The 12,083-nt window shown below is 43.3% G+C and overlaps 1 protein-coding gene across 2 annotated transcripts in view; it reads right to left on the bottom strand.

Moving 5' to 3' along the window:
- Positions 1–6: 6 nt before the first annotated feature.
- The window catches only part of ttc7a (tetratricopeptide repeat domain 7A), a 16,659-nt gene continuing 4,582 nt past the window's right edge, over positions 7–12,083 (bottom strand). For both annotated transcript variants that reach the window (XM_056609570.1, XM_056609569.1), the window contains 4 exons: positions 7,646–7,809; positions 7,040–7,208; positions 511–641; positions 7–136 (listed from right to left, as the gene is read on the bottom strand). In XM_056609570.1, the coding sequence (XP_056465545.1) occupies positions 8–136; positions 511–641; positions 7,040–7,208; positions 7,646–7,809 (593 nt within the window). In that variant the 3' untranslated portion in view covers position 7. The remainder of the gene's footprint in view (positions 137–510; positions 642–7,039; positions 7,209–7,645; positions 7,810–12,083) is intronic.

The raw sequence follows: 12,083 nt of genomic DNA, 5'->3' as shown, positions 1-12,083 counted from the left end.
ATTAGACTCACCCTCGCTGCAGCAGACACAGGTATCCACTCTGTAGCGCCGCCTGCAGGAAGAAGCCCAGCTCCACATCCACAGGGGGGTGGTATGGGAGGCCCTTTGCTGACTTTGAGTGGGTGCTCATCACCATCTGTCATGTATACACCCAATGAGAGTCAATGCTCTCGTTGGCTGAAAGCGTGTTTTTGTCACATGCGGACATGAATCGTTCAAACAACTTATACGCTGTAGAAATATGTATCTGTGTATTGTCTTTGTGTATGAGCCTACTTATATTCACTCACTCCCTCCCTCACTGACAGACGCACCCATAAACACCAACACCCACACCTACAAACACACCCACAGTCCACACACATACTATCAGGTAGTAATTATCATGTTGTTGTCATGTTCAGCAGTAAATCCTACTTGTAGTTAGCAACAGACTTTTGTTTCCCCTTCACCCTTTTGCCTGGTTGGAGAGGGGGAGGAAGGGCAACGCCCACAGTCATGACCACACACCTTATCCAGCTCCTGCATATAGGAGAGGGCTGTGTCGCAGGCCCTGAGGTAGCAGGTGAGGCTCTCCTCCTCTCTCTCGGACAGACGCACGCGGGACACGGACGACAGCGTCTGGTGGTCCAGGGATAGACCTGGGGCGGCCAGGGAGAGGGGAGTCTGTCTCTGTCTGTCTGTCTGCCGGGTGTTTAGTAGGCAGGACTTGATGTGGCGGATTTGCACTGGTTTAGTCTTAGTCCCTGCTCAGAACATTAGTGCAGTTTATTTGCTGTGTGGATATAATGAAGACTTACAATGAAGAATGAAAGAAAGAAAGAAAGAAAGAAAGAAAGAAAGAAAGAAAGAAAGAAAGAAAGAAAGAAAGAAAGAAAGAAAGAAAGAAAGAAAGAAAGAAAGAAAGAAAGAAAGAAAAGAAAGAAAGAAAGAAAGAAAGAAAGAAAGAAAGAAAGAAAGAAAGAAAGAAAGAAAGAAAGAAAGAAAGAAAGAAAGAAAGAAAGAAAGAAAGAAAGGCAGACATACAATCAAACTAACTCACTTTTTAAACCATGTGTAGTTTTGTGGAACTATTGCAGGTCTGATGTCACTTCCAGTCCTTATTGACACAGAATAAGTAGAGGGAGCGGAGGACCAGCGTGGGCTCAGGGACCCTGTGAGATAAGGACAGGGGCCCCTGGGCAGGCCCAGACAGGGGCCCCGGGGCAGGTCCAGACAGCTGCCCCTGGGCAGGTCCAGACTTCAGAACTAACCACATAAGCAGACAGCTGCTGACATCCACCGACATCACCTCCCAGAAACTCTGACCCCCGACGATTTTCCCACAGCAGAATCTTCCACAAACAACACATATTTACACACACACACACACACACACACACACACACACACACACACACACACACACACACACGTACACACACACACACACACACACACACACACACACACACACACACACACACACACACACACACACACACACACACACACACACACACACACACACACACACACACACACAAAATGCATCCCCGGACATTATGCGACCACAGGCAGGATGTGCTCTCTGGCGTGGTCGCTATAAACTTCATCCAGCGAGGCTCAATACAGCTCAATTATAAACAGCATGGTTCCTCATATTCCCTAGCTAAGCTGTTATGCTCAGACATACAGCAGGCCATTAGTGTGCATCGAGAACCACCAGACGAAGGGAGAATGATGGCAACGATGAAGATTATGATAATGTTGATGATGATAACGAGGATGATGATGACACGATGATTTCCATGAAACCCTAATTAACCAGTGTCTTCTGGGAATTATAGACGAGATGAAAGTCTGCAAATGGGTACTATCAATTCTGCAGAATCTGTAAATGCACTAAACAAATAGACAAAGGCTGCGTGTGCGTAACTCCCCCTTGTATCACAAAGGAAGAACGATAATATTTATAATGTGAAACCCCTGCCCCTGTTTTCTTTTACTCCCGCCGAACTCAGGGGAGCTCCAAGGTCTCCAAAATAGGCCAGAACAAATCCATTTTAAGAAAGGTCACCTCGTCTGATACCTTGATTAAATTCCCTTGGTTACTTTCCTTCAACAAGTTGACAACATCAATGCATCACACGCTCACATTCTGTTCCACAGATGAAGAGGACATGGCTACTGATATAAATGCACCATAAAAGGCTACCATAGTTACAAAACCAAAACAGACCACAAAACCCTGCTTCATGCTACCAGTGAACAAAATGAAACACACAAGAGGTCCAACCAATCCTCCACAGACCCATTCACTGTTCAACAGTCACCATAAAGATCACACATCTGATCCGTTGCTTACAACTAAAGTACAGGCTTAAACAACAACTAAACCCAGGTTCTGGATACATAGTTACACAACAAATGGCCAATCAGGCAGACGTTTTCCAGGAATCAGCCAGACATTTTCCAGGCTCATCCCATTTCTCCTGATTTGGTTTCATCAAGCTGCCGGCCAGCTTCCTCTCGTGGGCCACATAAAAGCCTGTTGTCATTTTCAGGCCTGTAATGACTCCTTTGGGAGCAGGCTCATTAAGGAAATGTCCAGTGGAAGCAACCTCTCTCCTGCAATATCTGTCAGGAGAGACAGAAGCTGCCAGCACCTCTGTGTTGCCTCAGGCTATATCCCACAGAACAGGCTGTCAGGTACCACTAGGAAGGCTCGCTGGTTTAAAAATACACACGCCTGGTGCCAACATCGTTTTTTATCCAGGTTTTATAAGGTGTGTGTGTGTGTGTGTGTGTGTGTGTGTGTGTGTGTGTGTGTGTGTGTGTGTGTGTGTGTGTGTGTGTGTGTGTGTGTGTGTGTGTGTGTGTGTGTGTGTGTGTGTGTGTGTGTTCCTTTGTGTTTGCATCCGTGTGTTTGCGTATAAAATATTACGATTATAGGCTATACATGCTTAAACATCAACTAACTGAGAGCTGGGAGCTTCCCATCTATGGGTAGATGGGAAGTGACTGGAATTGAGCAACATCAAATGAGTCTACTGTCCTTTTTTCTTTCACCTGTGTTATGCCATTGGACTAGACTGAGCATTGTCTTACAAGAAGGTGGTCTCATATCTGTCTGTAGGTGAGTTTGGTAACTAAGATTCCTAGTGTTTAGAATTACGATTGCTTGTTCTAACTTTCCATCTGTTACTACTGTGTGATTTAGGCCTATTTAGTCTGCCTATTTAGCAGAGTGATCAGTTAAGAGGCTACTCTGTCTAGTTTCTGTCACTTAAGGTGAAACAAAAGGGTTGATAGCTGGGCGGAGCTAAGTCTGCCTGAGCTACCTTGCCCATTAAGGGCTAGCTATTGTTAGTGTCAGGAAACTGCAAAGGAAGACCCGGGAAACAAAAACTAAGCCCGGGGAGGCCACCTGCCCTATTGTAGCGACACTATGTGTCGTCAGGATTTCCACCCGTAGACGGCGTTACCATTACTCCTCTGCTCGGCACAGTAACCCGTCTAATCTGTGCCATCCACCTACCCTTGCTTACACTGACCTTGAGGTGATGGGAGGACTCTGGAACTGCCATTCGGCAGTCAAGAAGGCGGACTCGATTTCAGCCTACGCGTTCCTCATGACCCTCCACTTCCTGGCCCTGACAGAGACTTGGATCACTCCAGAGAACTCTGCTACTCCTGCTGCCCTCTCCACCGTCTACTCATTCTCGCACACCCCTAGACCATCTGGGTGAGGAGGAGGGACCGGACTCCTCATCTCACCCATGTGGTCCTACCAGGTCCTTCCACTAGAACACTTCCACTAGAACACTCCAGGTCCCCTCCGGGACTTCTACGACGAGATGGATGCCCTCCTCAGCTGCTTTCCTGAGGATGGCACACCACTCGTTATCCTCGGCGACTTCAACATCCTGCCAGAGAAGATGCACTCACCTGAACTAACCAACTTCTTCGCCACCTTTGACTTAACACTATCCCCTTCTCCTCCCACACACAGGGCCGGGAACCAGCTCAACGTAATATTCAGTAGGTCCTGCGGCACCTCTGCTCTCTCCGTTACCCCGCTCCCCGTGTCTGACCATCACTTTGTTGATTTTTATCTCCCCTTGAAATCCTCTCCCCCACTCCTCTCTAGTCCCCACATTGTCACCAACCGCCGTAACCTCAAATCCCTCTCTCCCTCTACGTTTGCCTCTACTGTTCTGTCTTCACTACCTCCTATCGAACGATTCTCTCAACTATCTACAGAGGAATCTCCAGACACTCTGCTATCCTCCCTCTCCTCCTCCTTGGATCCCATCTGTCCCTTCCACTCCAGACCAGCGCGATCCTCACCCCCCCCTCCTTGGCTGTCTGAACCTCTGCAGATTTGTAGAACAAAGTTGCGAGCAGCTGAGAGGAAATGGAAGAGATCAGACTGTCCTAATGATCTATCTCACTATCTTTTCCTTCTCTCTGATTTCACCTCCACTGTGTCAACAACCAAATCTGCCTTCCACCGGACCAAAATCAACTCAAACCCTAGGAAGCTGTTTTCCCTGTTCTCGTCCTTTCTCAACCCTCCCACACCCCCACCTCCTTCCTGCCTCACTGCTGATGACTTTGTTACCTACTTTACCCAGAAAGTAAAGGACATTAGCTCCTCTTTTATCCCTGCCTCCATCCTCCCTCCTCCCATCCCCTCCTCTGTCTTTACCCAATTTATCCCTCTCACCTCTGACGAGGTCAACAGAATAATAACATCTAACCATGCCACCTGCGCCCTTGACCCTATCACCCCCTCTCTCCTCCAGGATGTCTCAAGCGACATCCTGCCATTTCTCACCTCACTTATCAACTCCTCCGTGCTGCCAGAGCCTCGTCCCTCTCTTCGGTTCTCATTCTCCTCGACCAGTCCGCAGCATTTGACACGGTGAACCACCAGATCCTCCTTGCCACTCTTGCTGAACTTGGCATTGCTGAATCTGCTCTTTCCTGGTTCACATCCTACCTGACGAACCGCACCTATCAAGTAACATGGAATGGCTCCTTGTCCAAACCTTGCACGCTTGAAACTGGTGTCCCTCAAGGCTCTGTACTGGGGCCTCTTCTGTTCTCCCTCTATACCAGATCTCTGGGCTCTGTAATTACATCACACAGCTTTTCCTATCACTGCTATGCTGACGACACTCAGCTTTTTTTCTCTTTCCCCTCATCTGATAATGCCCTGATTGCAACACGCATATCAGAATGTCTGGCGGACGTCACCACCTGGACAACTGCCCATCACCTGTGGCTTAACCTCTACAAAACCGAGCTCCTCCTAATCCCAGGGAAAGATAGCCCACACATGGACTTACTGGTCACCGTTGAGAACATCTCCTTCTCCTACTGCCAGAAACCTCGGTGTGGTATTGGACAATCAGTTATGCTGCACCGCAAACATCACTGCGGTGGCCCGATCCTGCAGATTTGCACTTTACAACATCCGCAGAATCTGGCCCTTCCTCACAAGGGAAGCAGCTCAGCTTCTAGTCCAATCACTGGTCATCTCCCGCCTCGACTACTGCAACTCACTCCTGGCTGGACTTCCTGCCTCTGCAATTAAACCCTTGCAGTGCATCCAGAATGCGGCAGCACGCCTCGTGTTCAACCTACCGAAGTTCTCCCATGTCACTCCCCTCTTCCGGGACCTCCACTGGCTCCCTGTAGTAGTTGCATCAAATGTAAAACGATGGTACTGGCAAACAAGGCAGTCGATGGAACTGCCCCTGCCTACCTCCAAGCATTGGTAAAGCCACACACCCCAGCTCGATACCTCCGCTCAACTACCTCAGCTGGACGTCTGGTACCGCCATCGCTAAGAGCTAGCAAAGATCGATCAGCAAAGTCACAACTTTTCTCGGTTTTTGGACCTCAGTGGTGGAACGAGCTCCCTGCCGTTCTCAGGACCGCAGAGTCGCTCACTATCTTCCGAAAAAGGCTCAAGACTACCTTGTTCAGAGTCCACCTCGACTCTGCATAGCCACCCTCCCCCTTCTGGCCACCATTGTACATTGTATTGTGTTGTATTGTATTATAGTACTTAACTGTGTAACAATGTTGTGTAGCAACATTGTATTGTATTGTGTTGTATTGTATTATAGTACTTAACTGTGTAGCAACTGCAGTAGATGCTATCATTGCAATGCTGTAACACGGGGAATAGGTTAGCCTAGCGATTGTTGTACTTGCACTTAGTTCTATGAACATCCTTACTGTACCGACAGCGACATATTGTTGCACTTCTTATGACAAATGTACTTATTGTAAGTCGCTTTGGATAAAAGCGTCTGCTAAATGCCCAAATGCCCAAATTCTCAAACACAAGCTCATTAACGGTAACACACCAAAAACATCACAACACAACTGCAAACACCCCAACACATATACAGAAGCCCCGCATGATATTCCACCAAATTTCCAATTTGGTGGAATATTATTATATGCAGTGTAGAATGTGGATAGTCTACGCCTCATTAATAATAGGTCATCTTTGAAATGCTACCTTCACCCTCACAATCTCAGCATCCGACAAGAAATTGATGTATGCCACACAAACTGCAGAAAAACAAGTTTCAGAATGCAGGTTGAATCAGCCTGCATTGTAATCTGTTATTAAACTTCTCTGATGGGAAAGAACCTTTCTCTTCCACATATGATGGGAATAATAGTCTGCAGTCAATAATAGTTTGCTGGCAATAATAGTCAGTCCGTTTTAATTATCTACATCATTCAACACTTGCATACGTTGTGTTGAGGCTTTTGCATTTATTTTTTTTTTTTGCATTTGAGATGTAGCATTTGTGTTGGAGATTTTGCATATTTGTCGTGGCTTTTATTCATTTCTGTTTTCCGTTAATGTGCTTCTGTTTTTCAAATTTGTGAAGCTTTTTTTCTATGCACTTCCTTCAACACGTGTCGGCCACCGTAACATACAATGTGGCCACGTAACATACAATGTGGCCACCGACACCAGGTTGGTGACATTCATGTTCCTGCTAATCTGGATAGCATGGGGTACCTTTGATAGCGAAAGCCTCGGCCAGCAGTCGCAGGTGGTAGACGGGCTGCTCAGACTGGGAGAGTTCCTCGATGCTGACCCGGGCACACATGCCCTGGGCGTCCCGGTACCGGCCGTGGACGTAGTGAACCTTGGCCATCAGCAGCAACGCCTCATTCAAGTACCTGGGCTGGAGGGCCAAAAAGGAGGGAAGACAGGTTACGAATCAACAGGATTCAGGGAATAATGTTTAATTTGGTTTAAGCTCTTTTTCATTTTAATCTATAATTATTATTTTTTCATTTTCCGTGTCCATACTTGATGATTAATTCGTTCATTCATTTCTAGCTACAATGTTAAGGTTTTTGTATGATAAGAAACACAAGAATTAATTCAGAATGTGATTAAACAAAACTTTGATGCATTTATTTCTAAATATTTTATTCCATTGATGCTTATAATCAGGAAGAGAAGAGGACCTTTTCCAAAGTGGAAGAAACATTCCACTCTGAGAGACAGTGGATGAGTGGTTAAGTAATAGCGATTCTATTTATGAAGAAAAGCCACCATGGTTAAAAAAAAAAGAGTCCAGGTGAATACAGACGACTGTGTGTGTCTGTGACTGACTGATAGTCTTCCACGGCTCAGGATGGTGTTCAGGTGTCCCTTTGCCCTGGACAACTTTTCCTGGTTCTGGTCCACCACTGGCGTGGAGCTCCGCAATAGGTCCATGTTATCCTGCAGGCCCTCCTCCAGCAGGGCTTCGGCCAATAGCAGCATTCCATAGTCATCTAGGAGGTGGGATTTAGAAACAGGGATGGAAGAATTCAACATTTGTAGCAATACATCACTTCCCAATTCATAGAGGAGGTTCAATTTAGTTGCTAGTGGAAAAAGGGTAGACATCATTTCAATTTTAATAAAGTTTGCCAATCTCATATATCTGCATAGGTCCAAAAACCTATTTTCATGTTCTCATACCATGTTTTTTTTGGTTTTTATGAAAGGAATATCAATATAGTTAAAGTGAAAATTGGCTTACAGCAGTGGCGAAGCTAGACCTTTTTTGGGTGGGCTCAAGCCCACCCAAAAATGCCTTAGCCCACCCTATCGTTTCGTCAGGATGGACAGGATGGATGCTGTGTACACTAATGAACAGGCTCATATGGGCTAGTGAAATCGAGCACAACCTTACTGCAGGAATCTCTAACCTCTGAATGGTGGGTGGGCGTCTCCTGTTTGACAAAACCAAAAATACAGCACGAGCGCACCTAACATAAATTCTGCTGTTTTGTCTGTCAAAGAGGCTAACTAGTCTTTATCAGAAAATCCACGATTTACAGCTGTGTTATAACATGACCTGGTAATAATAATAATAATCATTTTAAAATCTTGACATAATCTGTCAGATGTCTATTAAATGACAGTTGACCACAAGGCGATTCTATCTAAGGCTCTTCTTGAATTGCTTCATGTTTTAGTCGGCAGAGCCTTGTAATGCTGCGTAGCATGATAAGCATGCTCTATACATTGATTATTCATCTTGATTGAAGTCTGCGCTGCAAGCCAGGGGCGATTCTACGTTCTGACTTTTGGGGGGGCTCAACCCCAGGAAGCCACAGTGGTATATTATGAAGTGTATATAAATTCCAAGATTTTCCACAACCTTTATTTTCTTAGTTACTATGCTGTTATGTTATGATGTCTAAGCCAAAAGCTGGCAGTATTCACGTTTCTATCTAAAAGGTGAAGCAAATCTTTAGAAAGTTCGCAAAAAATAAATTCTAATTAGGTGCGTTTCAATCAAGTGGTTGGAACGGAAAACTAAACACATTCCAGGGGTTGTCGTATCCTTTTGATAAAAGCCTCTCTTAGGTCCTGATGTATAGTGGAATTGTGTTGTTTTCCATCTAAAATAGCTGTAATGTTTATTTCTTCGATGACAGCAAGGAAAAAATGTACCTCTTCAGCGGTCCACACGTATCTATTATTCACATTGGCCATCTGTTCCATGGACGTATTTAAAGGATACATTGTACATATTTATAATTCGAAATTCGTCGCAGCCTTTATTCCACAGATACTCCAGGGTCTATAGCATATAACCGCGTTGTCTGATTACAGTTTAAAGCTCTCGTTTTGAAGGCTGAACAGACAATTTGACTGGAATTATTTCGGTGTCCATATATCAGGGATTAATGGACACGGTATAATTGAAGGATATGCAAACATAGACATCCTAATATATATGATATAAGATGTCTATGTATACAAACGCTTAAATATATATATTGACGCTACAAGTTGATGTCGGCAGGGTTGCTATGGCCGGTTGTTATGCGGAAATCGGAAGGACGTTGTCAGTCCTGTGCGTTCAATGTTCGCCATGCCACAGCTGTTTCGAAAAGTGTGTTTCCATCTCCCATTTTGCGCATTTACCCTCTTTCGAATCTCAAAAACCACCTCAGGCGAGTGGATAAACTTTTTTTGTGAATTCGAGGATTTTAATGCGAATTTTGGTGTTTCCATCACCGTTTACTGATTCGATACTGCAAAATTCGCAAAAAATCAGGGGGATGGAAACGCCGCTAGTGTCAGCTTAATAATGCAGTTCTGAACCACTAAAGTGATGAAAGGAAAAAAGACTGTTTGGATGAAGGAACAATCAATGGATGTGAACTGTAATAACAAATTAAGAGTGTAAGTTTCACCCAAAAATGACTATATTATGTATTTCATTTATGTCAGGTTGATTGTTATATATAGACTATACTAAAGTATCAAACACTGTATAGTCTATTTGGTTTTATTTCTGTAAAACTGTTAAAGCTGTATGCAAACATGTTTAATGCTGATGCCAACATACCATGTAAGTGCCGTTGCTACTTTTGGATACACTTTGATAAAAAATATCAAACGGAAAAATGACTATATATTCCGGAATATGTTACTGAAACACATTGGTACAACATGTACTAGATTAATAATATGAGAAACACTATTTCGGGAGCACTAAATTATGTCGCCTCACTTTCGTGGACCCATACAATTTTATAAATTGTATCAACATACATTTTTATAAAACTTGTGATGCAAAAAAATCAACAAGTACAACATGTACTTGCCGAATACTTTGAGAAACAGACCACTATTTCGGGAGCACTAAACTATGTTGTCTCACTTTCAGGGACCCATACATTTTTATAAAACTTCTGATGCCAAAAAATCTTGTTCTGATGCAAAAAAATGGTGCTAATTTTCAGTTTAAAAAAAACGCTGGCATTATTTTATCAGCTGAGGGCGTTTACATTGCCATAACAACGTGAGCTAATCAACAAGTACAACATGTTCTGGACCCGGGGTTCTCAATTAATTTCTGTCATTCCCCCTACAGGAGACAGACATTTTTTCACGCCCTCCCTGAATGGAAATAGCCTACTATTGAGAACCTGCTAATATTTATTTATTCAGATTAATCAAATTAGCGGAGATAACATCTGCAACAGCTTAAAACAATTTCCAACTTCAGTTTATTAACTCAATTTATAACATTTAAACAAGACTGCAAAGTCTGTGTGAATCTCAAAACAGAGAATCAAGAGCAAATGATTCACTGGGGTTTGCATTTAATTAAAAATATATTTAAACAGTAAACATTGGTCACTTGTCAGCTTCATCAGCTTATTCCCTTTAAAAAATATGTAAACATTATGTTCATCTTTCAAGCATGAATAAAGACACCAAGTCCCTCTGTCATGACTTTGTAAGATCAAAATTCTTTCAAAACTTCTGACACTTGGTATTATGTTTCTTTAAAATAAAATAAAAGAAGTAACTTTGTTGTAATTGTTGATTAGCTCACGTTGTTATGGCAATGAATACACCCTCAGCTGATAAAATAATGCCAGTGTTTTTTTTCAACTGAAAATTTGCACCCATGTCAACTTTTTTTGCTCCTTGTACCTTATCATAATATTAGCAATAATTATAGGTCTATTCAGTTTACAAAAATATGGATGCAATAAGAGGACTGTGTGTTGAGAAAAGTAAAATAGGCTGTTACCTCCACCATATGTTACAACATGTACAGTGACCATGGTGACAATAATAAAGATACCTGACTGTTACTGGTTAAATGAATTTATTCAAAGGCTTAAGCCGTCAAAACCGACCTTTGTACGAAATCGTGGCATAACTAAATAAATAAGTTAAATTCATAGATCAATAGGAACTTCATCACGTGTTCCTTGGCTATTCGATGCCGTTACCTGCACCTTCAATGGCGGCACCTTACGCAATACAGCCACCGTAGCATTTGGAAAAGGAAGGGGGGGGGGGGGGGATTCTTGTGTTGTCCCAAGTGTAGTTTCTTTATCTCTCCATTAGATGTCCTCTTTACTCTCCTCAGTGCTTCCCTGTTATACATCCACCTATGTACATTGTCGTGTCCACCTGTGTGTTCCTGTGTCCATTTATAAGCCCTTTCTGTTTGTCCCTTGTCATATTTTCTGTTTCTGTAACCTGGCATTCTGGTGTGTTTCTTGCTTACTGTCCTTGCCTCTAAATCGTACTCTTCAGTAATGACGGCTTTTTCTTTTGTTACTTTAATTAAAAATAATAATAATCTCTGCATGCAAATTCTTTAAACTGTTGTAGGCCTATATGTTTATACCTGGTTCTACATTTTGAAACGATCAAACTTACTGGCCATCTTACTTGTGGCCAGTAAAACATAGCATCTTAGCATAGCAGCATCTATCATCTTAATAGTAAAACAAATGTATTTTGAAATACCTATTCGTATATTCTCATGGATTAGTAATGACATGCGTGACTGAACCTACCTCCAGTTCTTCATGAGTTATGTGTTTATAGATTCTTGGAGAGAAGTGACCATAAAAAATCATGTGTATACATCTACTGTTAATTTTAGTTTTCCTGTTTGCCTTTGTGTGTGTGTGTGTGTGTGTGTGTGTGTGTGTGTGTGTGTGTGTGTGTGTGTGTGTGTGTGTGTGTGTGTGTGTGTGTGTGTGTGTGTGTGTGTGTGTGTGTGTGTGTGTGTGCG

This window comes from Gadus chalcogrammus, chromosome 15 (genome assembly GCF_026213295.1).
Source record: "Gadus chalcogrammus isolate NIFS_2021 chromosome 15, NIFS_Gcha_1.0, whole genome shotgun sequence".
Lineage (NCBI taxonomy): Eukaryota > Metazoa > Chordata > Actinopteri > Gadiformes > Gadidae > Gadus > Gadus chalcogrammus.
Note: the sequence above shows the minus strand (reverse complement) of the source record. Positions and strands in the feature narration are given on the sequence as shown.